The 26092-nt window shown below is 37.4% G+C and overlaps 1 protein-coding gene across 45 annotated transcripts in view; it reads left to right on the top strand.

Annotated features, from left to right (window-relative positions):
- Positions 1-26092, top strand: part of TCF4 (transcription factor 4) — a 370299-nt gene that overhangs the window by 222938 nt on the left and 121269 nt on the right. For 27 of the 45 annotated variants that reach the window (XM_032293844.1, XM_032293846.1, XM_032293837.1 and 24 more), the window contains 2 exons: positions 20616-20745; positions 21196-21245. The exons of 4 other annotated variants lie outside the window; for them this stretch is intronic. In XM_032293844.1, coding sequence (XP_032149735.1) covers positions 20616-20745; positions 21196-21245 — 180 coding nt within the window. Of the gene's footprint in view, positions 1-15235; positions 19822-20615; positions 20746-21195; positions 21246-26092 lie in introns of those variants that run through there. 14 more of the 45 variants (XM_032293849.1, XM_032293840.1, XM_032293826.1 and 11 more) reach the window with 2 other exon arrangements.

The raw sequence follows: 26092 nt of genomic DNA, 5'->3' as shown, positions 1-26092 counted from the left end.
TCACTCCCACACCCTTTTAGTTGGTCTCTTTTTTCTGCAAATTGATTTCATTCCTATCTGAGGAGACGCTTTCATCCTTTTCTTTGTGCTCTGTGGCCTCATTAGATCACTGCACTCTAATTTTTGGAGGGGAGAGTTGTCGCTTGCACTATATGTACAATCTGAGTATCCTACAATTCTTATTTTGGGAAAAACATCCTCATGGTGAGTAGTCCATTTTGAATTAGGAGGATTGGCTAAGGTGCTCACTTACACGCTTTGAAGTTTTGTTTAGTTGATTGAATGGTTCTGTGTTACTTCTATCTGTCCGTCCGTCCATCCATCCATCCATCCATCCATCCATCCATCTCTGTCTGTTTATCTTACCTATCCATCCATCCATCCATCCATCCACCCACCCACCCACCCATCCATTTATCCATCCAGCCAGCCCATGCTGCAGCAGTGGTGCAATCACAGCTCACTGTCTCCTTGACCTCCCAGGCTCAAGTGATTCTCTCACCTCAACCTCTCAAGTAGCTGGGACCACAAGTGTACACCACTATACCTGGCTAATTTTTTTTTTTTTTCTATTTTGCTTTTTGTAGAGACCAAGTCTTGCTGTGTTGCTTAGGCTGGTTTCAAACTCCTGGGCTCAAGCCATCCTCCTGCCTCAGCCACACAAAATGCTGGTATTACAGACATGAGCCATTGTGCCTGGCCTTCTCTTTTTGACATAATGTTGAGATTGGGGTCCAACTGTGCTGATTGTGGGTGAAGCTTTTGCTGTACTCCAGCTCTGGAGGCCTGTCCTCCACGATGGATGGCCAGGCTGGGATATGGTCCTAATGCAGGAGGCGGCAGCAGCCTCCCTTTGATCTATTGCAGAATGCATTAAGAAAAAAACACACACACACAACTTTGATGTTCACTTTTTAATTGAAAGCTAAAAATGCACGGCTCCTGCAGATTGACAAGCTGATGTTTGAGCAGTAGCCAGATAACCCAGTTTAGTAAGCTACTGAATTTTGACGTTTATAAACATTTAATGAATACATTTTCATTTATGCCAGCCTAAAATATACAGCTGAGATCTGCCCCCTCAACAACTTTTTTTATCTTAATGCCAAAATTAGAATGTTGAAAATTTTTTTAATTTCCTGGCGAGTACCTGTGCAGGTGTGAGGGCAGTGTGAATTCACAGGGAGAATGTATAAAGTTGGTTGTCTTGTTGTGATTGTGGGGAATGTGTATTTCGTTGCGAGGACTGTCACGTGCTATCTGATCCTGTTTCATGGACTTCAGCCACTTCCGCCTCTGACTTGAAAAGGAAACCAGCATTGTGACACAGGGGCCAAAGGGACACATTTATAGCCTGGTCCTCAAATCAAGTGGGACTTCTGGTTCTTTCCCTGACCATCTGTTTGAGCTTCAGTCTGGTGTCTCCAAGGAGTGTGTCTCTGTGCCAGTTTTAAAAATTCTGTTACACTGAGAAAGGACAAAATAGAAATCTGAAAGGAATCAGGAGAGTTTAACCCCACTGCTGATGTTGAGAAGACAATTCGAGTCTCAGTCTCTTTACTTAAGTTTCAAAATGTGTAGAATTTATGTTATTGACATGTCAAACTTTTTCATTATGGAAGCTTTCAATACATAACAAAAATAAAGTATTATAAGATGCACTACTATGTATTCATTATCCAGTTTCAACAGGTGTCACCATTTTCACAGGCTTTTGTTACATAGCATCCCGTTCACTTTGTGTTCCTGAAATATCTTAAGGCAATGCCTGAACAGCATATTATTTCACCTAGAAATATTTCAGGAGCATCTCTAACAAGTAAGCCCCCTCCTTTGTTTTACATAGCCACGGTGCCATATTGCAGCTAGCAAGACTATCAGGATTTCTTTAATAGTGTACTGAGGTGTTCCTCAGTTGTCTCCCACATCCCTTTTTACACCTGGCATGTTTGAATCAGAATCTAGACCAGGTTCACACATTGCATTTGATTATCATGACTTTGAAGTCTTCTTAAAATCCACAACATGACTAGTCTCCCTCTTTTTAAATATTAAATAAAACTGGTTCCATTTTCCTGTAGAAAGCCCACATTATGGATTTGGCTGATTGCTTCTTTGTGGTGTCATACAGCATGTTCATCTGTTCTCCATGTTCCCTGTTAATTGATATTTGCATTTAGAGCAAGCTTGTCTAACCCATGGCCCATGGGACACATGCGATCCAACACAAATCTGAAAACTTTCTTAAAACAGTATGAATTTTTTTTTTAGAAGACCAATTCTGTCTGCAGTGTACGAATGTTCTAAGTGAGGCTGGGGTAATGGGGAGAGTGAGGTAGCATCTATGAATCTCATGACTTTTTTTTGTTATTGTTTGTTTTGTTTTTGGAGAGTCTCCCTCTGTCACCCAGGCTGGAATGCAGTGGTGCGATCTTGGCTTGCTTGCAACCTCCAACTCCTGGGTTCAAGTGATTCTCCTGCCTCAGCCTCCCCAGTAGCTGGGATTACAGGCACACACCACCATGCCCAGCTAATTATTGTATTTTTAGTAGATATGGGGTTTCTCCATGTTCGCCAGGCTGATCTCTAACTCCTGACCTCAGGTGATCTGCCTGCCTTGGCCTTCCACAGTGCTGGGATTACAGGCATAAGCCACCACACCCAGCCAAAAACACTATGAGGTTTTTTAATGGGTAATCTTGTATATGTTATGTGCTTCACATCAAGAAATAGACAATATGTGGCCGTTCACTTCTCATGATGCTTAGATTGTTCAGTGAACTGTGCTGCCCACCAGAGAGCCCCCTAATACAGAGTTTTACATTGTCTTTCACCTGTTGATTTTAGGATCTATTGATGATTATTTCATTAGAGGGTGCAAAATAGCATAAAATAAATTGATTTAATGAAGTTTCTTCTCCTTACTAAATCTTATCTAGAGTTTGACCATCTGTTAATCATTCCCTTTGCATACAGCTTTTTCGGGGTATTTTACATTCTATCTTCTGTTTGAATATATAGGATGCCTTGCAAACCTCACTCATTTCACTGGAAGAGGCAAGGGTTTAAATTCTTCTCTACTAATTTATTTCCTTGTTCATGTTTTCCGGCACATTCGTAAATGAGAAGTACGTTATAATGTCAGTTATCTTCAGTGCTTAGAATAGTTGCTGAAACGTGATGAGAATGTTTATGGAAGAAATTACCTTATGAGTTGTACATGTCCTCTGAAGACATCATATGCTTTCCTACATTGCATTGTTGAAGGGGACATCAAACAGCAGAATCCTGAAACTTGGTTGAACTATGAAAATGTTCTTGATATGTTATAATTTCCTCAGCCCCTTTAGCCAGTATTGGCCATTCAGGCAAAGGAATAGAAGTTCCAGGACTTGTAGTGTATGTCTGCAAAAAGGAGGGAGGATGGCAGATAAGTTTGTTTGTGTTGGGATGGGAGACGTATACATAGAAACCAATTAATGTCAATCATTTTTATATCTATGTTACACATATACACACTACCTGACACATAAGCACACATAATTATTCACACCTATGAATACATGTACACAGCTGTTCTACACCAGATTGCCTTGACATTTTTAGAGTGTGTGCTAAAAAATTTTAGAGAAATTTGGCTTTGAATGTGCAACATTTATTACAGAGCAAAGATCACCTTGGGTTCTAAGGGAGATGATTTTCGTCTCTACCACACAAGTATAACCTGGGTGGTTGAACCATAAATTATTTTGGGCATATAGAACGTTCTTCCATTAACACTTAAAATTAAATGTCCAGTTAAGTAATTTTCAAATCAAAACAATCAAAATTGTTTAATAGTTATGATCAGCTGGGCGCAGTGGCTCACACCTGTAATCCCAGCACGTTGGGAGGCCGAGGTAGGTGAATCACCTGAGGTCGGGAATTAGAGACCAACCTTACCAACATGGAGAAACCCCATCTCTACTAAAAAAATACAAAATTAACTGGCTGTGGTGGCAGGCACCTGCAATCCCAGCTACTTTGGAGGCTGGGGCAGGAGAATTGCTTGAACCTGGGAGGTGGAGGTTGCGGTGAGCCAAGATTGTGCCATTGCACTCTAGCCTGGGAAACAAGAGCGAAACTTTGTCTCAAAAAAAAAAATTATGATCATGCTTATATATATATGGAAATATATATGTATATGGAAATATGTATATGAGCGTGCTCTTCAGTAAATAAAAAAATAACCGTGTAACAAACATATGAAATGCTCTCCAGCAATGAAGAAAATGACCATATGGCAAACAGTAAAGGAAAAGGCTACACTGTCTTCCTGTAGCGGACCTACTAGGTTTGGACAAACTGGCTGCGCTCAAATACATCTGCTGAAATTGAGCAGGCCAGGTGTGAATATTCTAAGGGAATTGAAAGCCACTTTTACTTTAAATAGATTTAGGTGTTGACATTATCTCTAAAAAGTAATTAAACAATGATTGATGGAGTAACTTTTCTTTTAAGCCAGGCCTTTAAGCACATTGCAGGAAGGGACTATTAAATGCCACAGTCTCTCATTTAGAACCCTTGGAGCCATAGGTATTTAAGAATTTAAGAATCATTTGCATTTTAGGAAGTTATTATGGTGCATATAACATGTCCTTTGTAACTCCCCAGTGGAGTCTGAAACGGCCACAGTGTATATATAGATTATTTTTTCTATATCAAAACATATGAGTAGATATACCTAGTAAGACAAAGACGAAGATTGTAGATATTAATCACATTAGTTCAGGTTTTGTCACAAACTACAGCTTTCAAACCTTCTAGAGTTTTAGAATTGAGGGCAAGAGATTGTGAAACTTCAAATTAACAAATAAATAAATATCTACCTTTTCTGGAGAAAAAAACCAAATAACATAAATCAGGAATCACGTTTCATGGTGTTTAAACCCCTCAGATGTGTTCCTTCTTTCAGTTCACAGAAGATTTAGAAATCTATTAAGATAAAGAAGACCTGTCCACATGGTCAAACAATACGTATATATTTAACAATTTTAAGAATTAGGCCCTCCCATACAAAAAACTTTAGTGTTTTTTTGTTTGTTTGTTTGTGTTTTTTGTGTTTTTTGAGACAGAGTTTGGCTCTTATTGCCCAGGCTGGAGAGCAATGGAGTGATCTTGGCTGAATACAGCCTCCCCCTCCTGAGTTCAAGCAATTCTCCTGCTTCAGCCTCCCAAGTAGCTGGAATTACAGGCCTGCACCACCATGTCTGGCTAATTTTCTGTTTTTAGTAGAGCTGGAGTTTCTCCATGTTGGTCAGGCTGGTCTTGAATTCCCGACCTCAGGTGATCCACCCGCTTTGACCTCCCAAGTGTTGGGATCATAGGTGTGACCCACTGTGCCCAGACAAAACTTTAGATTTGTATTGTTTGTCCCTCAAAGCCTGTTCAGTTGACGGGCTCACTGTAAGGCCCATTGTTGGTTGAGGGAGGGCTTCAGGGAGCTAACTTTTGGCAGATACGGAAAACAGTGTGGTCATTTCTTTGTGCCACTCGGCTTTGCGGAGTTGACCCATGCCGAAGCTCACACCACAGCAATGCAGGCATTTATCCAGTGCTTCCACGGGAAATAGTTTGGGTAAAAGCAGTAAGGAAGTAAGCCCTAACAGAAAAGTGGAACCCAGCAGTGGGAGAATCTACACATCTGCTAAGCCCAGCTCTCTCTTATGTATTTTTATTATGCATTTTTAAATGATAAATAATGACATCTACTTTATAAGTGTCCATTAGTAAATTATAAATAATGACAGTCTCCATGTGGAAAATGAAATTCAATTTAGCTTATATATTTTTAAAAATTGGTCAAGTGATCTTGTCTCGTATATAAAGACTTTGAAGATTTGTTTTCAGTACATTCTATAGAAGGCTCTTGAGTATCTGACAGACTCCCCTGGCAGCTTTTACCTGGGCTGTGCATGCACAGATATAATCAACTTAGTATTTATCCTGCTGTAAACAAAGTTGGAGAGATACTTCTGAAATGAAGATAATCTTCATTGCCTTTCGCTATCATCTAAAGTTACCTTGCAGAAATCTCTGAAGTTACTCAGGTTATGAATTTTGTAACAAATATAAACCACAGAATTCGCCAAAATAAGAAATATTCTGAACATCATGATTTGACTGAGGATGATGGAATTGTAAAGAATGGTTTAACCTGAAGATACATTTTAGAAAAACAGGTCATGGCCAGGTGTAGTGGCTCATGCTTGTAATCCCAGCACTTTGGGAGGCTGAGACAGATGAATCACGAGGTCAGGAGTTCAAGACCAGCCTGGCCAACATGGTGAAACCCCATCTGTACTAAAATACAAAAATTAGCTGGGCATGGTGGTGTGCACCTGTAGTCCCAGCTACTTGGGAGGCTGGGATCACTTGAACTCGGGAGGCAAAGATTGCAGTGAGCTGAGATCACGCCATTGCACTCCTGCCTGGGCGACAGGGTGAGGCTCCGTCTCAAAAAAAATAAAAATAAAAAAAGGAAAAAAGAAAAACAGGTCATATGCTACAGGGCTATAGGTGCCACTTTTAAAAACATGCTTTTTTATTAAATGTAAATGTATCATGTTATTTTATGTATCTTCATTAGTTTAATAAAACTACTGCCAGGCTTTTCTAAATTTTCACTGCTATAATGTTGCCGTAGGCATCTATGCACACATATTTTTGTACACTTGTCCAATATTATCCATAGAGTTAACATTTTTAACTTGAAAATTCTAAGTCAGAAGGCATATGTTTTAATATTTTGCAGTACATTTTAACTTGCCTTCCAGAAACTTTATACCGGATTACATTCCCATTAGCTATATATGAAAGTGAACTTCCATACTGGCAGTGGAAAATTTGTCTTATTTTAATTTGCCAAATAGCTTGTCATGTATTTATTGCCAAATTTCAAACTCATTCCTTTTATAAAGGAATGGTTCATGTTCTTCTCCAGTCTATTTAGTTTTATTCTTATTACAATGTAAAAGCTTTCTATTTTATTAAGAGTATTTATCTTTCCATTAAATCTTTGTTAAAAAAGATTTTGTTCAACTTTTCTTTGTGTGGTTTGGATAATTTTATTATTATTATTATTATTATTATTTATTTATATATTTTTTTGAGATGGAGTCTTGCTCAGTCGCCCAGGCTGGAGTACAGTGGCACATCTTAACTCAGTGCAAACTTTTCCTCTTGGATCTTGCTGCAAACTTTGCCTCCTGGGCTCAAGCGATTCTTCCTGCCTCAGCCTCCCAAGTAGCTGGGATTACAGGTGTGAACCACCACACCCACCTAATTTTTGTATTTTTAGCAGAGACAGGGTTTTGCCATGTTGGCCAGGCTGATCTCGAACTCCTGACCTCAAGTGATCTGCCTGACTCAGCCTCCCAAAGTGTTGAAATTACAAGCATAAACTTGTAATGTTTTACAAAACAAGTATGTAGCTTGCGTCCCAGTATGTTCTAACTTTTCTAGCTCTGCTGTCATAGCTAACAAAAGTCATCTCTACTTAATTGCTTACATTTTATTCTCAGACTTTTATGTTTTAACCTTTGTATTTAAACATATTTTAATATAAAGTGTGAAACCAAAACCTACATTTTCCCCCTTAAATACCAAACTTTAGGTACCATTTATTGAAGAATTTATCATTTTCTCATTGATTTTTTTCAATGACAGCCTTGCCATAAATCTCTCTGTAATATTTCCTGATTTGGCAGCAGTAATGCATTGTTTTAATTTACTTTGTTTAAAATATATGTATTCTTAACTTATATCTTTCTAAAAATTTTCCTATTATCATACATTAATATTCCAGATAATCTTTAGAATTCATGTTCTTCTCTACCCTATCCATCTTCTCTCTTTGGAATTTGTTTGATTTTGCATTAGAGTCTCCTTTAATTTTGAGCCATCCAGTCACATGTGTGTAAGTACTTTCTTGGGAAATATTTGTGTGAAAAGATTTTCTTTTAAAAATTGATATACAAGATTATTTCGGTCTTTTAAAAGTGTTTATACTGCTGAATCCTTTCATGATTTTTGTTAAACTGGCTTGAGAACTAGTTCAGCAAGTCAGTGTCATATGCTGAATATCTAAATATATTTATAATGAGAAATATAAGAAAACATAATAAGAATATTCCTGTCCTACATCCGTGGAGAGAAAATAGAATATTTATAAATGCAAATGCTCTTCAGTTACTCTAAGGAAACCTAAAGATCACAGTCCTAGTCTAACTCTGTAAAGTTATTTGCTTGTTTGTTATTTTAATACCATCTTTCTCATAAACATTTAAGGCTGATTATAATGTTATGTGTGTGAATATTGAGTAAACTGAATGATCGGAGGCCAGTTATTTTACAAAGATTTTATGGAATAAGCAAGTTCAGAATGTATTTCAAAAAAGGGACAGTCACTGTGTAAGTGGGGAACGGACACTGGAGCCCAAAGGTCAGGGTCAGATACATGTTTCCTTCTTTCTTCTTCTTCCTTCTCCTTCTTTCCTTCTACCTCCTTCTTTCTTCCTTTTTCTTCTTTCTTCCTTTTCCCTTCTTCTTTCTTCTCCTTCTTCTCCTTTTTTTTTTTTTTTTTTTTTTTTAAAAAAAAAAGACAAAGTCTCATTGTGTTGCCTAGGCTAGAACGCAATGGTACATAACTTACTGCAGCCTCCAACTCCTGAACTCTTGGCTCAAGTGATCCTCCCACCGTGGACTCTGAAAATGCTGAAGGTACAGGCATGAGCCACCATACTTGGCCATTTTCTTTTGAATAGAGCTGAAGTTCTGAAGCTGGTAGTTGTTGGAGATAAGAAAGGAGAAGGCAGTTGGGAGGCTCCAAGCATGTGATTTCAGGATAAGCATGAGTTGATTATTGAAAATTTCAGATGTGGGATTTGCAGTAACAGTGTGAATCCAGAAGATGTAAGAAAGATCAGTGGGATGCACACAATTTGGTTATTCATGCATCTTGAAATCTTTTTCAAATAATCTTGGTGGGTACTTCACTTAGTTCTGCCTCAGGCCATCTTATTTGTAAAGCAGTCTTAATAGAATCCCCTCCTTGAGGGTTATGAATATTAAATGAGTTGCATAGCCAACAGAGCCCGAAACATACCAAGCACTGTAAGGATATTGACTGTTATTTGTGTGATTGCTGCCATTTACTGAGTGGCATCTCTGTGCTAGGGCTTGGGATTCAACAGTGAGGACGTTCCAAGGCCTTGTGATAAGGGAGTGACCTGAAGCCGGGGGTAGGGGAGCTAACCTCCCCAGCTGTGTTGGGGAAGGAGTCTCAAGGAGAAGACATCGGACCAGTCCTCATGGTTGTTTGGAAGTGGCTTCTCTGCCGTTGAATGGGAAGAAAGGATCTTTCAGGAAGAGGGGTTAGCCTTTGTAGAAGTGCAGAGAAACATTTGTATGAGCAAGAGTGTAATTAGGAAACCATGAGCAATTCCATGTGATTCTGACTATACTTAGGCTGCAGGGAGGGGAAGAGATAGATGAGGACTGTATTCCCAGCGCCTAGAACAGTAGCTGGCTCATAGTAGTGTTCAGTGCATCTCAGTGGAGAAATGTGTGAAAGAGGAAAGAGAGGCCTGGAAGGCAGATTCGTACTAGATTAGTCATGGGTGGCGCTTGGGGCACAGTATTTCCAAACTCTGAAGTTTTGTCTGCTTGAGGGAACAGGAGCAGCTCTGGATTTTAGAAGGCCAGTTCTGTCCACAGTGCATGAATGTTCTAGGTGAGGCTGGGGTGTTGGGGAGAGCGAAGTGTGAAGATGCATCCGTAGATCTCATAACATTTCTACCCAGGCAGTGCAATTGAACGTTGAGAATATATCCTATAGCTTTTTTTTTTTTTTTTCAAGAAAAGAGATTAGCAGACTGGCTGTGGTGGCTCACATCTGTAATCCCAGCACTTTGGGAGGTCGAGGTGGGTGGATCACGAGGTCAAGAGATTGAGACCATCCTGGTGAACATGGTGAAACCCTGTCTCTACTAAACATACAAAATCTAGCTGGGCGTGGTGGTGTGCGCCTGTAGTCCCAGTTGTTTGGTAGACTGAGGCGTGAGAATCACTTGACCCTGGGAGGTGGAGGTTGCAAGATAGTGCCACTGCACTCCAGCCTGGTGACAGAGTGAGACTTCATGTCGAAAAGAAAAAGAAAAGGGTTTTAGCAAATCGTACCTTGAGGCCGAATCCAACCAACAGCCACTTTTTATAAATAAAGTTTTACTGGAACACTGCCTGACCTGTTTATTTACGTATTACGCACAGTTGATTTACAGTGACAATGACAGAGTTGCATAGTTGCAACAAAGACCGTATGGCCAGCAAAGACTAAAATATTTCCTGTCTGGTCCTTTAAGAAAAATGTTTGATGACCTCAGTCTTAGAACATTTTTAGGTATTTAATGGTGCCATTCTGGAAAAGTTGGCATTGTCAGAAGAAAAATTGGGCCATCTCGCTTCCTGTGAAGAAACACAACAAAACTTTTCTTGTGTTGAAACTCAGTTCTTAAGTTGTTGTCTTGGTGATCGAAGTTCCATCTCTAGTCTCCTTTGGCTATTTTTGTGGCTTTGACCCTAGCTGACCCAGTCTGTTGTCAGTAGTTAAGAAGGTAGAATCCAAGCGCTAAATATCATGTTAAGACATCCTTGCTACCTACTAACAGGAGTCATTTCGTAGCCAGCTGTTTTAAGTTCTCCTAACCTATTTCATATGCTGTGTTCCCACAGTAAACATTCCCTTCTTGTGCTGTTCTCTGTCCTCTCTGTTGCAATGTTTCTTCTACTGAAGGTATATGGCACTACTGAATCTGTTCCTCCTGCGCCATGTCTGGATTACCCCACCTGCTCCAGATTCTTTTTAGAACACGGCCCTTTGGGTGAATGATGACCTATTTAACAGCCTCATGTATTTAGGGAAGTTTGACCATTTTCAACCAAACCTGTCATAGATAAGAGCAAAGGTAAGCCATCAGGTGTCTAGAAAAACATACAACTGATTTCCTCACAGACGTTACAAGTTCTTACTCTTCAAACGTACTTTAAAGGACTCAAAGTATAATTAGGAATCAGCAGAAGTTTTGTGGAAAAGATGCGTTGAGCCTTTTGCATATTAAGGATCAAATTTTACATTTTGTATGAAGCATTCATGAGGTGATGTTTTTAAAAACCACTCCAAAGCACAGGAGAAAAGCTGAGGACAAGACTGAGTATAGAGATGGAAGAATTATGTGTCTGCTGGGGTAGAGATGGAGAAGTTATCTAATTATCTTTATACTAGTGATGGTTAAAATCATGCAAGCATCTTCCATAGCTAATAAACTATCTTATCTAGTTGATCTTTACTGAAGGCATACTATGTACTAGGGCCCACTCTGTTGAATGCCAGGAATACAAACATGATGGAAGCTCACTTTCTGCCCTTGAGGATACCACAGATTAGAAAAAGAGAAAAAAGAGTTACTTGCAAGGGCCGGGCACGGTGGCTTATGCCTGTATCCCAGCACTTTGGAAGGCCGAGGCGGTCGGATCACGAGGTCAGGAGATGGTGACCATCCTAGCTAACACAGTGAAACCCCGTCTCTACTAAAAATACAAAAAATTAGCTGGGCATGGTGGTGTGGACTACCCCTGTAGTCCCAGCTACTCAGGAGGCTGAGGCAGGAGAATCACTTGAAGCCGGGAGGTGGAGGTTGCAGTGAGCTGAAATTGTGCCATTGTACTCCAGTCTGGGTGACAGAACAAGACTCTATCTCAAAAAAAAAAAAGAGTTACTTGCCACCAATGCTATAAATGTTAAATTTTTCAGATGAAGTGGAAGGAAAAGTCTAGAAGAAAGAGGGCTGAAATGAAAGAAGACTGGGGGAAAAGAAATACTAATAATAAAGAAAAAGAATTTGAACCTTTTTAGAGAAGATGATTGACCCCACCGTGGAGATGAAGATTAGAGCTGAGTGGCAGGCAGCTGTGGAGAGCAGAGGCGGGGGGTGGGTGGGGAGTGGGAGGATCAGACTGAAGAACTGAGATTTCAGTTGTCTACGCAGGCTTGCTGTTTTCAGCCTCATGTGTCCTGGGCCTATTAGAAATTTATATAATGTATCTGTGCATGACTTATATATCATACATCGTATCATTTCATCCAAACTTACATTATAATATTATATAACACCTTCTGTATTAGTATATAGTAAGATTTTTAAATATACAAAATATATAAAAATACTCCTTACACTTAAGCCTCAGTAAGTGCTAGGAACTTTGCTAAGTACTTTGTATTATCTAACCGAATTCTTACCATGGGTAGGCATTCTTATACAGCATTTCCCAGACAAGGAGCTTTGTCCACCAAAGTTAGACAGAGTATCCCGGATTATCCAGGGGTAAGTGGTGTTCACACCTAGGCTTGTCTGACCCTACTTAGTTAGATGATCTCCTGTGGAGTAAATTTTAGGATAAGCTCTTGACTTAAAAATGAGCTTTCTAATGGTTGTGGGAGGGGGAGAAAAACCAAATGTACAGAAAATAGCAGGGAAGTGTGGAGCAGAGAACTAGCATAGGCTTTGAAGTCATGCCTAACTGAATTCCCAGCTTGGCTTCACTGCTTACCAGCCACATGGCATTGGTCAGGTCACATAACCACTCTGAATGCCCCATCTGTACATTGGGGGTTGTAGCATCTAACTTGTTAGCATGTAAAGGATCTGTACCTGTGCCTGGCACTTAGTGGACACTGTGACTGGTAGCTGCTGCTGCTATAGCTACACCTACTATCCTTGTCACTATTCTTTTTTTTTTTTTTGAGATGGATTTTTTGCTCTGTTGCCCAGGCTGGTGTGCAGTGGTGTGATCTCCGCTTGCCACAACCTCCACCTCCCGGGTTCAAGAGATTCTCCTGCCTCATCCTCCCAAGTGTCTGGGATTACAGGCATGTGCTGCCATGCCTGGCTAATTTTGTATTTTTAGTAGAGACAGGGTTTCTCCATGTTGGTCGGGGTAGTCTCGAACTCCCGATTTCAGGTGATCGGCCCACCTTAGCCTCCCAAAGTGCTGGGATTACAGGTGTGGGTTACTGTGCCCGGCCCTTGCCACTATTCTTACATTCACATCCATCCATCCTCCTCCTCATACTACTATTACTACTTATGCTACTACTATGGTGGTTATTATTAGCAGCAATAGTAGTTGGAATGACTTAAGGATAAGATTTCTGCTAAAAAACAAAAGCATAGTAGTTATTCAAGCCATCGATTTGATCAATAGCATTAGTTCTGCTTTTACTTCAATATTTAGTGAGCATTTGCTGTGGTAGGTCTCTGCGCCAGGCACTGTAGGAAGTTAAAACATGAAGAAGTCATTTCCTCTTTTAGCTACTTTATCCACTAGTTTGGCCTTTATATACCATACACTCTTGGTCTGATATTCAAGAAGGAATCTTGGGAGGTAAATAGTTAGTGCTCCTTGAGTGCAGACGGGCTTGAAACTGTGCATAGCTTTGGAAGGATGGTCACGACTTAAATAATTTCAGGATGAATTGAAGATTACATTGTGCAGATGTAATGTGCTATTACTTCTCCAGATAATCTCTGTTTCCTCCCATCGTGTGATAGGTGTGTCGCCATATTTACAGGTGCAGGTTGTTAGCAGAACGCTTTGTTCTAGTGATAGCACACAGAGTTGGCCATTAGGCTGTAATCGAGCCTCTATGTCAGGTGCTGGATAGGCCATATGACCCTGGTCCCTGTCTCCAGGGAGGCCAACCTACGTAAAAATGGCTGTCATAGAACCTTGCTCAGAGGGGCAGACATTTACAACAACCTTGAAATGTGACTTCCACTCAATATGATGAAGACTGACTTGTGACCGTTTTATATGCCTTTATTTTGCTAAAATAGCAACCTGGCCAAATATATTTTTCAGCACATTTATTATAGCTACATGTTTATATTTATAGCGAAAGTGCTGCTAATTCCCTAGTATGTTAACAGGTCGTATTCAAATTGTTCTATTTTTACTTTGGCACGAAATTGCTGAAGGAAACATTTTTAAGGCAAGTAGTGATTATAGCATATCGACTCACTACATAGTGAATTACATATTAAATGAACTTTCTGAACTGAGAAGGAGCTTAAACTGACAAAGAAGATAGCTATCTTAAATTCTGTAGTGTTTACATAAGATTTCTTCAAATCCAATTTTTATTGTAGGTGACTGATTGCCTCAATGTTTTCGTTTTGCCAAATTTCTGCCTTCCCACAAACAAATATAATCCCCCTTTTAATATGTAATAGATGACCTGGAATTCTAGAATGGATTTTCAGAAACCATCAAAAAACCCCACAAAACAGGAAAACAAAAAACTTCTCACTTTAGTGTATACAATAAATAATATATTCTCTCTCTCTCTCTCTTTTTCTTTAAATACAATTTGAGAGTTAGTCAAATAGGTGTATGCATAAATCTTGCCAACCCTTGGGCAGTTGTAATTTCCATACCAAAATGCTTGAGTTTTACTTGACTATTACTCTGTTATACATTAAGTACTAGTTACCATGGCAACCTTTGCATCACTTTATAACATTTAAATATAAGGTGTTGTGTTTCTTTATGAGGAAAGACAATGTATTTGAATTTTTTAATGTTTGGTGAAATACAATCACTGCTAAAATAAATAATTTTGTTTTAGGCAGTTGAATTTCTTGGGAATTACGTACATTTCCAACCAAACCTATCTAGTGCATTCATTTATTTTTATTTCTTTGTGATGTCATGAAGAAGTAAAATATGTATTTTTTAAAACAGTACTTGATAAGTATCACATAAACATTGATTAAGACTTATAATTACCCTTGTAAGGACTAAAACACAAAATTGAACCATATTTGAGGTTACTTATCAGTGACTAATACAGTAGCAAGAGTTTGAATGTAACATCACAAGATTTATGAAATTCGATCACATGTAATGCATTTCTTATTTTTGTATAGTTGGTTAACTGTAACTAGTTTTGATTTTACCTATAGTTGAATTAACAGTAGCAGTTTGCTCATGCGTGCAAAAGCAAAATTAAAGGAGCCACAGAACTCATCCTTGTGGCAGTTCCAGGAACATGGCCACTTAAACTTAATTATGGAGATTGTTGGGCAATTTCTTTATTAAATATGGAAAAAACCTGGTCATTTCTTGTTGCTAGTGTAGCTCTAGGCCATGAGGCTATGATGGTTGTTATGTAGACTCCCATATAGAACTCATTTTTAGCTTTTTATAGTAACTTTTCAAAATTACTATCACAGCTTGCAGTTTTTATCTGAAAATAGAGAATCTAACTAATGATTATTCATAACTTTTGATGTATCTTTTCAATAATAATCAGTGGATCATAATACAGGACTATTTTGTGGGGGACGGAGGAAGAGGTAAGCTCTGTGCTGGAAGCCTGGCTCTGCGGAACATTTTACATACGTCGTTTCGTCTATTCCTGATAACCCTATGATGGAGCTCTTATTAGTCCCTTTTTACAGAGGAAGGAAATATGGTTTAGAGAAGTTGCATAACTAACCCCCGATTACATTGTCTGTGTATGCCTTTGAGCTAAGGTTCAACCAGATCAGTCCGACCTTAAAGCCCTCCCTCTTTCCTTAATGGACATGAATTCTACTTCTGACTTGTTACAAATACAATGTGCATTACATGTTTAATGTAGAAATAAAAGACACTGACAAAAAGCCTTTAAAAATTATTTGCTAAATAATAATTTGAATAATTTGCATTTCTGTACAGCACGACAGTCTTTTAAGTCCCTAATTTGCAAGATATCTTAGTCATCTTGTCTCTCTAAGTTTCCCAAGTCCTCTTTTGCTAAAACCAAGTATAGGACAGAAATAAAAATAACTTATAAAGGTGTACTCCTGGACGTTTAGGAATCAAGAATAAAGACCATCCAAAGACCTTCAGTTTTGAGCTTTGAAGTTCAAAAGTGGACAGGTGGAAATATTGTGTTCTTCATTGCCCTTTGGTGCAAGATATATTCTAGGTTGCAGAGTAAGTGCCAACAGCAGCAAAATTATCGCCCCCCTCCTGCTACCGTAGTAAGTCAGCAATGGCCCTTCTGTGGTCAGAATGGCAAATTCAGCAGCAACTATTCGACAGGGATTTACAGAAACTTCCCCAAGGCTGTTAGGAATCTTATTCAGCAGTGTCTTTGAAAACCCGATTCTGTGCAGAATTAACTATGTAGAAATGACCTCAATTGTGATAAAAGGTATTTTAAACAAATCTAATTTGTGATTTCACTCAATGTGTATTTTGCATTTGTCGCCACAAAGTCCGGTAGATACCTACACATATATTCTGCATTTGTAAAAGTTTTATGGTGGTTCAGAATTTCTTTTTTTCATATTAACATTTAAAATAATCCTGGCTTTATAGAGTCAGTTCACCATACAAAGCCACTATACATCACTTAGGTTTGTGATGAAAGAATGGAATTGCAGCTGTGTGAGTACTAGAATACCCAAACATGAATTAGACTCACAAGCATTTGGCAATAGTTCAGAAAAGGAGCTTAATCTGGTTTCATCTGAGACTGCTTTTCTCTGTTCTGCAACATCCCCCCAAGATGTTGTGTCTGATATCGGATCACAACGTAATGGGAGTGACGCAAAATCAGAGAAAGCCCTGAGGAACCAGGGGCACATTTGCTTTTCTCCAGAGATTTTCTTTCTCCTACTTCTTTTTTCCCTCTCCCAGGTTCCAACTCTGAAATTCAAGGTCATTCACCTATTAGATGCATTAATTATAAGCCAGAAAAGCACTATTCATCGTACTCTGATCTCAGTCATATCTATAATTAAGTATAAATATAATCTTCCTTTTTAGAAATGTACCACCCACCCATTACATTTAAAGTGCTGACTGAAATGAAATAATAGTTCAGAGCAAGATGATTTTAGTTTAACTAGAAAAAAGTTGATAATTTAAGCTTCAAGCAGTGAGTTCTATTTTTGATTACCATTCAGTTATAAATCTAATTTGAGATATATGCTGCTTTTCTGTTACTCAAGTTTAATTCATGGTTTGCTTTCTTGGTTGCATAAGCAAAGTTCAGTGGCTGATCAAGGCGGTTAAGAAGCTCCCCCGAAAAGGAATAGGGTTGAGAATGTGTTCGAAAGACATTCTGAGACCCATATCTGATTTAAAGCAGACAAATCTGATGTAAAACAAACAAAAAAATTTAATTGAAAAAGACACTCACAGGGCGCTGTATTTGGGGATTTGAATGGCCAAGTTAGGAATGGCTATTTGCAGGGGAATTGGCTGCAGAGGGTGAACCCCAAAACATTCCAACCTGGTTGACAAAGTCAGTGTGTTTTATTCTTTAGTTACGGTATTTTGAGTCTTGAAATTGTTTGCATTTGGGAAAAAAAATAGGAGCGAGTAAGGGGAAGGGCTTGTCTCATCACACTGTGGACAGTTAAGCAAAATGCTAAACTATGGGTTTAAGATTTACAGGTTCGCCCTGCCAGATGCCACATCTTGCCTCCAGTGTTTCCTGGCAGATTCGGGCAGCCTACTACTGGGACCCAGCATAACCGCAGAACATGAGCTTGCACAATGTGAAAAACCTAAAACCATTATAATCCTATTTAAGGCAAGGATGCATTTGTCCATTCTGAAAGTAGACTTCTTTTTCAAGCTTAACTTTTCTTAAGCAGAAATTTGTCTTCAGAGCTGAAGATAGATATGCAGGTAAATTTGTAATATAAACAAATACCTTATCCATTTTGTGCAGAATTTAATTTACTTCAAATCAAATGCCAATCACTTTTTAAAATTTAGAAACTCTGGGTTTGTCAGGCAGTGGAAAATTTATCTTTCTCATTGCTACAGAGAGTTAAGTATGTGACGTAAAGGCCAAACAATAGTAAATGGTCATTGTTCACTTTATAAGTATACTCTACAATAAGAATACATATATTTTTATCTTCATTTTCCCTAAGGAGGTGTTTAGGGCCCCCTTAAGTGTGAGGAAATGTTTATTTTTGTTGCTTTAGAAGAATGATTCTATTGTCCAAGTGAGAAAGAAATAGGAACAAACAGGTCTAAGGAGAAAGAAACAGGAATGTGCTTTGTGAAAAAATAAAGATTAGCAGGAACCACTAAAGGTTTCTAAGTGCTATCTGGTCTTAGTACTGTGTTACTATATGTAGTCCTTGTGCCTGCATGTATAAGAGTTGGATGCGTGATTTATTATGACTGGCCCATGAAATTATTTTCTTTTAAATTAACAACAATAAGGTCAACCACAGCCAGTAGCTGTTTTGTAGTTATCATTTTATATTTTTTCACAGCTCTATTGTGAATGCTGCTAAAATACAGCATAGCAAGTGTGTTTGTTTTTAGGTTGACCCCTTGAATGCATTTAATTTCTTGAGAATGAAAACCTTTGCCACCAGGACCAAGAGGAATTAACCAGTGGTTAAACTCATTTAAAAACACAAGAAAACATTTCAACATATTTGCTCGGCCCTTTTCTGAATATTTTATGTATTTCTAGAAAAAGAAAAATGAAGAAATAGGGGTGATGTGTGTCTAAAATACGAAATTATTTTCAAACTCCTCTTTCCAATGAAATTAAGACTCATTCGTAGATTTACCAAACTGTAAGGAAGTTGTGATTTCAAATTATTCACAGCTTTATTGATGGAAATTTCAAAGAAAACTTGGACACGGACTTCAATTAAACTTACTTTGTTAATAAGAAATGCCAAGAGTGAAATTCAGATTGAGATTCTAAAATTTTTGAATGCCATTCCTAAATGATAAATTATTTATTCCTAGATTTCTGATTTATACAAAACTTTACTGTAATAAGCCTTCTATTTTAGTTTGTCATTGTGTAGCGTTTTAATATGTCTCTTAAATTCAAAAGAGGCAATAGTTGCACATGCAGATGTCAGATTTTTGTCTGATACATCTGGTTTTATCAGCTATTTATGTGGTAAATATTAAGATATTAGAAACGAGTTTGTTACCCAAAATGTGATTTCAACCTGGAATCTCATCCTTGAAGTTGTATTTTGAAGTAATGTTTATTACATATCTCTTGAAAAAGTCTTAAACTGGAATCAGTAAAGGCGAGCTTGTCAGTAGCTGATTAGTCCTTTATATATGACTCATCCAACACTCAGAAAAAAACCCTTGGAATAGAGAGGCTCTCTTTATGATATTTAGCTATATGGCGGTGGAAAGGGGAGGTTTGAATTTTTGATTTTACAGCTTATGGGTCATATTTGACCAACTGCTTTCACTAGAAGACATGCCACTTTGTTGAGCTATTTAGGAATCAAAAAGACTGTCTTAATTTAAAACAAGGACCCTTTGTTTTAGTTGGTGACTGCCTTGTGAAATTTTTCAGTTCTCAGCGGGTTAACCAGGGAACAGGGGCAGAGTCATAATTGGCCTATTTAGAGTATTTTGCATGTGAATAGTGTGTTAGTGAAGCATCCCTAAGTCTGTTGTGAGTGACATGGTGATTAGAATTTAGATTAGGGAAAACACATTCTGTACTTTATCAAGGACAGTAATTAGTTCAGTCAGTAAAAGTTGATTACAAGTAACGATAAAGTTAGATTTTTAGTACTTAATTTTAAAATTTCTTTATTAAACAGTAAATTTGTTCTTAATATAAATGCTACTATCTACTCTTGTTTTATTGCATATCAGAATAATTAAAAGAACAATGTGTTCAATGCAGAGTATAATCAGGCGATTTATATATTATGGGTAAGTTTCTATGTAGTTTTTAGAAAATGTAATATTATATAATCTTTCTGATGTCATAATTTTTAAAAGTTTAACGATTTGTCACACTGTGATAAGTTATTGTGGAAGTTTTCTAGCGTTCAGGTAAATGTTTAATCTGTGGGATGTGTCTTAGTTTCCGATAGACCTCAAGAGGGCATTCTGAAGTCCTTTGATTTGTGGCTGTTAGCGTGGAATATCTGCTATTTCTATGATTTTGAGAGTTAGCGTGAGGATTTGAATTTCCTCTTGGTTCAGTTGGCATTTTCTCTTCTGTGGGTGCTGTGTCAGTTCGTGGAGAATCAGGATATGCGGTACAGAGAGGCAGGATTCTCTTTGGAGTTGATAGGCTACACTCACCCCCAGTGTGTGCAGCGGGGGGAAGTTGTATGCGTTCACAAAATGAGATTCTTCTTGTTAAGGAAGGGGATGAATAGTTCCCAGATATAAGCCTAAGTCTAGAGAAAGGAAACATTAGTCTTATATAAATGCCATTTGTTTTGCGAAATTAAAACGTGAGTCATCTTAAAAGACTTTAAAAATATTGTTTAAAGGGAATCATCTACTTTCCTCCTAAAAGTAAAGAATTAAAAATTCAAAAACTTTGTGATAGCTTCTTAGACTGCCTTTCTTTTGGGTTTTTGTTTTGTTAATTGTCTCAGCTCAGCAGATGCTGTTTGCTTTATTGCATTGGTTTAAGTACTAACAATCAGTTGGGAGGTGGTGAAAGTAAAAAATTAACCTTCTATGTTTGTTTTCCCTTTTTAACCTTTTAGCAGAGTCTCCTTGGAGGTGACATGGATATGGGCAACCCAGGAACCCTTTCGCCCACCAAACCTGGTTCCCAGTACTATCAGTATTCTAGCAATAATCCCCGAAGGAGGCCTCTTCACAGTAGTGCCATGGGTAAGGTATTCCTTTGTTTGAATGCCTGAGGGATGATTATGCCTTTTTCTTTCTTTCTTTAAAATTATCACCCCCTCATCCTACCTCCCACCTCAAGAAAACCATAAAGTCTGGCTCAGTTGCCAGCCAGGAGACTAACCCCCTAGAACACTGGGTAGGTACCTTAACTAGGGTAGCAGAACTTTTTTGGTGTCTGCTTATTTCTAGTTTTCTCTTGGCTGTGCCCATAAGGAAGCTTTTAAGAGATCAAAGTAGCAAAAAGTTAAATATCTTCGTTTTTATGAACAAAGCAGAATTTGATTTCTGCTAGAATCAAATGTGATCCTGGTAACTACAGTTTGCTAAGGTAATGATTTGAGGAAATATGGTATCATCTAGAAGCCTTTGTGGTTGTATCTATCTTAGGAAAATGGGCATGTGGGAGCTGACAGCGTCTTCATTTTCTTTCAGAGGTACAGACAAAGAAAGTTAGAAAAGTTCCTCCAGGTTTGCCATCTTCAGTAAGTACTACTTGTTTCTGCTTTATATATTGCTTATTTAGTTCTGTTTTGTATTGATGGGAAGGAGATAGATGTAAATAAGTTTCCATGCGCTCAGAGCAGCACATTTATCTAGAAGGTGGAGGAGGTAGAAGTGACCTGCACATCCAGCCACCTGTCCCACGTTGGAGTGATTAATTGCACATCCTGGAAGACTGGGTGGTTATGTTGATATTCAGCAGGTTAAGCTCTAAAGAGAGCCTTGAAAGGGTGCCTGAAGTTTGAGGAGTTTTACCTGTACAGGGCTTTCAAGAGAATGAGTATTAGTTTCATGTGTTGGTTAAATTCTTTGTCAGTATTATGATGATTTATGGATTTGCATGCGAAAGGAGATTTGTGGAGAGGATTTAGGAAAAATTTACATGGGTTTCAGCCCAGAGTGCAGGAAGAATGTCTCTATTTTCTAGAGAGGTTGCTGAATAAAGGCTGCAAAGGTAGCTGCATCAGTAGCCATTTGTGTCTTTACTACCAGGTGACAACTAGAAGAAGTCAGTTGTAACCAAGAGCATTCTGGGTCTTTTTAATAGCTGGAGCTCTATGCAGAAGTTGCTAAACACCCCCCACCCGCCCCCAGGTCCCCAGCACAGCAAAAGTTGATTGCGATCACAACTAAATACATAATATCGTATTTTGAATTCTTACATTCCTAGATAATTGTATTTAGTTTTGTTTAGGACTAGTCTTTTTCTGGTGATTTTCTCCTTATATAAAATGAAAACAAAAGTTTCCTCTCTTCTTTCTTTGTTTCTTTATCCTTCCTTTCATTCTTCCTTCCTGTGATATAAAGATTTGATTTAATTCTGTAGAGTGCTAGTATTCTCTGAAAGAATGCTAATGAGCCTTATGTTTTTATACTTCAATATAAAATTATATTTAGATTTCTGAAAGTATATTACCAATCAATGCTTGCATATTAGTTTCATTTCATTTTTAATGTATTAGAAGAATAATAGGTTTTGCAAATGTGCTAAGATTAGATTAACCCAAACACCTGTGTATTTGACTTGATTTCAGTTCAGCTCATCCAAACAATTATTAAATAAATATATCAGAGTAAGTCTTACCAGGAAAAAGAGCAAATTTTGTATGCTGATTATCATAGAGTTGGTGATGTTGAAGAAGCATCACAAAATTATTCATAAATGTAGAAAAATATTGTGTAAATAAGGTTGACAATCGTGTATATAATTGTCACCCTCAACTATCAGTAGGTCACCTAAAATTGTACTCAGTTGTGTATTTTTTGAATTTCCGTATTATATTGAAATTGACTAATATTCGCAAAGGATTTTATAAGCATATTTTAAACTTGAAGTTAGGGGTGGATTTAATGTCGATGAAACGTTAGCTTTTAATAGGTTTTATGACAACTTCAAATGATATAGTCCTAACAGCTGCTTACATTTTAAACATGCCTGAACCTAATATGGACAATATTAAATGCATTTAGTGGACTTTTGAATGTTTGAAACAATGGAAGAACTGTCCTATAAAAGCCGTGGAAAACTTAAAGCTATCCTACCCTCTTTATGCCTCATATTAAAATTAGCTTGTTTTTTTCCATTGCTAAGATTAGGCAGATCTCTAGACAATTTCTAAGGAGTGCATTGATGTGGCATTAGATGGTATGTCTATGCTTCATCATTGTCAAGTACAATTTTCATAATTCTTTGTAAATTTTTAAGTATTTCCCTATAGATATCTGGCCCCTTTAGAAAATTTTACTGGTACAGTGTTTTCTTTGCTGTTAAGACAATTTAGGTGTTGCTGGTATGTCATGATATGTTCAGAAATATAAAAATATATATTTTTTCTTTCGCAATAAACAAAACTTGGGAAGTAGGAGTTTGGTTTTATTCTATTTGATTTTTAGCTTTTAGTTGTCCGTTTAGGATTTACTCTTAGAAAATCTATCTTGACTAGATGTTTTCATGGTTCTTATGAAACATTTTGGTGAATAGGCCTTTTTCTGAAAGACAAGGAGGAAGAAAATACAATTATAAATGAAATTTTTATTCCTATTTTTTGAGCAAGAACAAGTTTAGATAATTTTGTAATTTAATCATCCATTTACTTATTACCTAAAAACTATCTCAGCTCTGTTTTCCTAGCAATTTAGCTTAGTTTATGTAAGCTTTGTTGTAAATATCAATTGCTTATTACTTATAACAAGATCCACGTGGCTTACCACCACACAAAATATTTATTTTAACTTGATTCCAAAAAGGCCTGTAGTAGACACAGTTATACTTTTGCCCCAGGACATCTATATTTCTATATTTTTAGATCTCTACCATGCTTTTTTTTAAGTTCAAATAAAATTATGACTATCTGATAAGAGATACTTCTTAAACTTGTTTCAGTATGTATATTTGCATAACAGATACTAAAAGATTGGGGATAATAAAAGGTTTCCTTTGGAGTGATTATGACTACATAAAGACACTTACATGTTTCCTTTGATACATATTTACCATGACAAATAGTAATAAATCTGTCACAATCTGTTGTGGCAGTTCATTACCTGCCCCCCCCCCCCATTTTTGAAATGGGCCCTCTCTTTCTGTTAACGATAAAAGGAAGAAAACTTAAGTTGTGACACTGCATCATCAGGTATTATTTACGACACGCCTGTGGTACAGAGACTGGACTTCTTTTGCTGCCATTAGGCTGGGTCTTCCTCCCAGGCTATCAGGAGAGAGAGGGGATTGCTTGGCCCTGTTTTGAAAACACTGCAGCATCTGTGGGAGAGAGAAAACATAGGCCTGGCCCGACATCATGCCATGGATCTGGCAAGATCCACACATGGGTGTTTGTACTGTGTACTGTACCTACAGGCCTCAAGTCACTGTGGAAGTATGACACAATGATGGGATAACGGGAGACCCATCCGGCAGGGTCTGCAAGACAAGCAAAGTGTGGGGAGGAAGACTGTCCCCCTAGTGCTCATAGGCCTGTACTTAGGGCTAGGGTGATTTTTTTTTTTTTTTTAAGGAAAGCCTGTGTGAAAGACAGCTATCTAATTGCCCACGAGAGCTCTGCTTATTACCACAGTACATTTTTATCTTCTCGGTTCATATTTTAGTATGTTGCTCTTTTTAGTCACGTCCCAATTTCTCGTAGTCCTCATTTTTTTCGAAGACCTTAGTAATAAAGTGTGGTCGTTTGCTGATGTCAGAATTTATTTTGCATGTCTAAGCTCTTGAATCTACATGAGAACATCTTGTTTTGCTAGATTTCTACATTTTGGTTTTCCATTTCAAACCATATTTCATCTTAAACTCAATATTTTGCAACTGTACTGTTCATTTCAACAAATTTGTTTTATATAACCTAATAATCATACACATTCCATCATGAATTGGTAGAGAGAAAGATGTACTATATTAAATTAAAGTTTTGAAAAAAATGATTCATGATTCTTAACAAAAATGAACATGAAATTACTGAAATTAGAAAGTAGTAAAAAATTTTATATTGTGCTGTTATAAGATACTTTCATCAAACACAGAAACAAAACAAAGGCATTATCTTTTGGAAACTTTATTCTGCCCATCAACATGTAAACATGTAAAACTTTGATCTTAGAATCTGAAATATTTCAAAATCATACACATTTTATCAGAAACTGTTAACAACTACAGACTTTCTACTTCACACTTCTGTGGAATTTGTCTCCGCTTGTAATCCGATTTGAAACTTTGAAACATGATAGTCTCACCATGACCCCAGTTGGAATCTCTTGAACATCAGATTTTTCTGGAAACAGGATGTTTTATCCTTAGAAGTAGTTTATGACCTCTCATCTCCAGTGATCTTTCCTAAAACTGTACTTTTCAGTCAAGTCTTTTTTTCTATGTTAAATTACAAAGGGGTTTGGTGTGGTTGTTTTTTTTGTTGTTTGTTTGTTTTTGTTTTAAAACTCAGGAAAATCTGGTAAGCTTTGTTTTAAGTGGTCAGAGATAATTTGGGACGCATGGATCCCAAGATAAACAATTTCTGCTACTATAAAAATTCTAAAATAAGATTTGGACACTTCAAGAATCTTTGTGACATAACGTTAGTCAATAGGTAGATTTGAAAAGTAAAAACTTAATGTGTATTAGATACCAGGTTGGCCAGTTTTCGTAAGAACAGAATTCTTAAATAAAATGAAATATTTAAGTCTGGATTAGAGTTTCTTTTACAGAAGAGATTCTTAGGGATATCAAGAAAAATGAATAATGTTAATGGCCTTAAACATCTTATGTATTTTACGTTATATTAAAGCATTCATATTTGAAGATTTCAAACATGATTTTGAATTCATATCTTAAGTTATTTAGTGAAAAACCCCTTTTTTCCCAGGTACTTGAAGAAATCACGCACAATTTAAGAGATATTGGTAAATTGTTTTTTCCTTATTAGTGGCCTGGAAATTTTGTATAATTTAAAAACTCAGTACTTAACTCAGAAACATACAGTTTCTTCCATCACGTTTGGAACTGATCATAGGGAAATCAGAACGATGCTTTTTCATGTCAACAAATTTTAATAAGTAGTAATACAATTTTCTTTAAGATTAAAGTTTTATTGAAATGTAATATCTATCACAGGTGAACTAAATATCAGCCATCTGGACTCTATCTTTTTAGGAAAGTCTAGAAGTAGCTGATTGTGTGATAAGACATAAAAGGAGGAACCTCTTCAAGGTTCATCCCTGCAGATATAGATACTTTGTGAAGAAGTATAACTGTAAGTGTTTAAAATATTAGGATAGCTCTCAGTATTCACCTTTAAACTTAGTGTGCCCATTTTCTAATTAAAGA

This window comes from Sapajus apella, unplaced genomic scaffold (genome assembly GCF_009761245.1).
Source record: "Sapajus apella isolate SASKATOON/1434 unplaced genomic scaffold, GSC_monkey_1.0 scaffold30, whole genome shotgun sequence".
In the NCBI taxonomy this organism is placed as follows: Eukaryota; Metazoa; Chordata; class Mammalia; order Primates; family Cebidae; genus Sapajus; species Sapajus apella.
The sequence above is the reverse complement of the archived record's forward strand: the minus strand, read 5'-3'. Positions and strand labels throughout refer to the sequence as shown.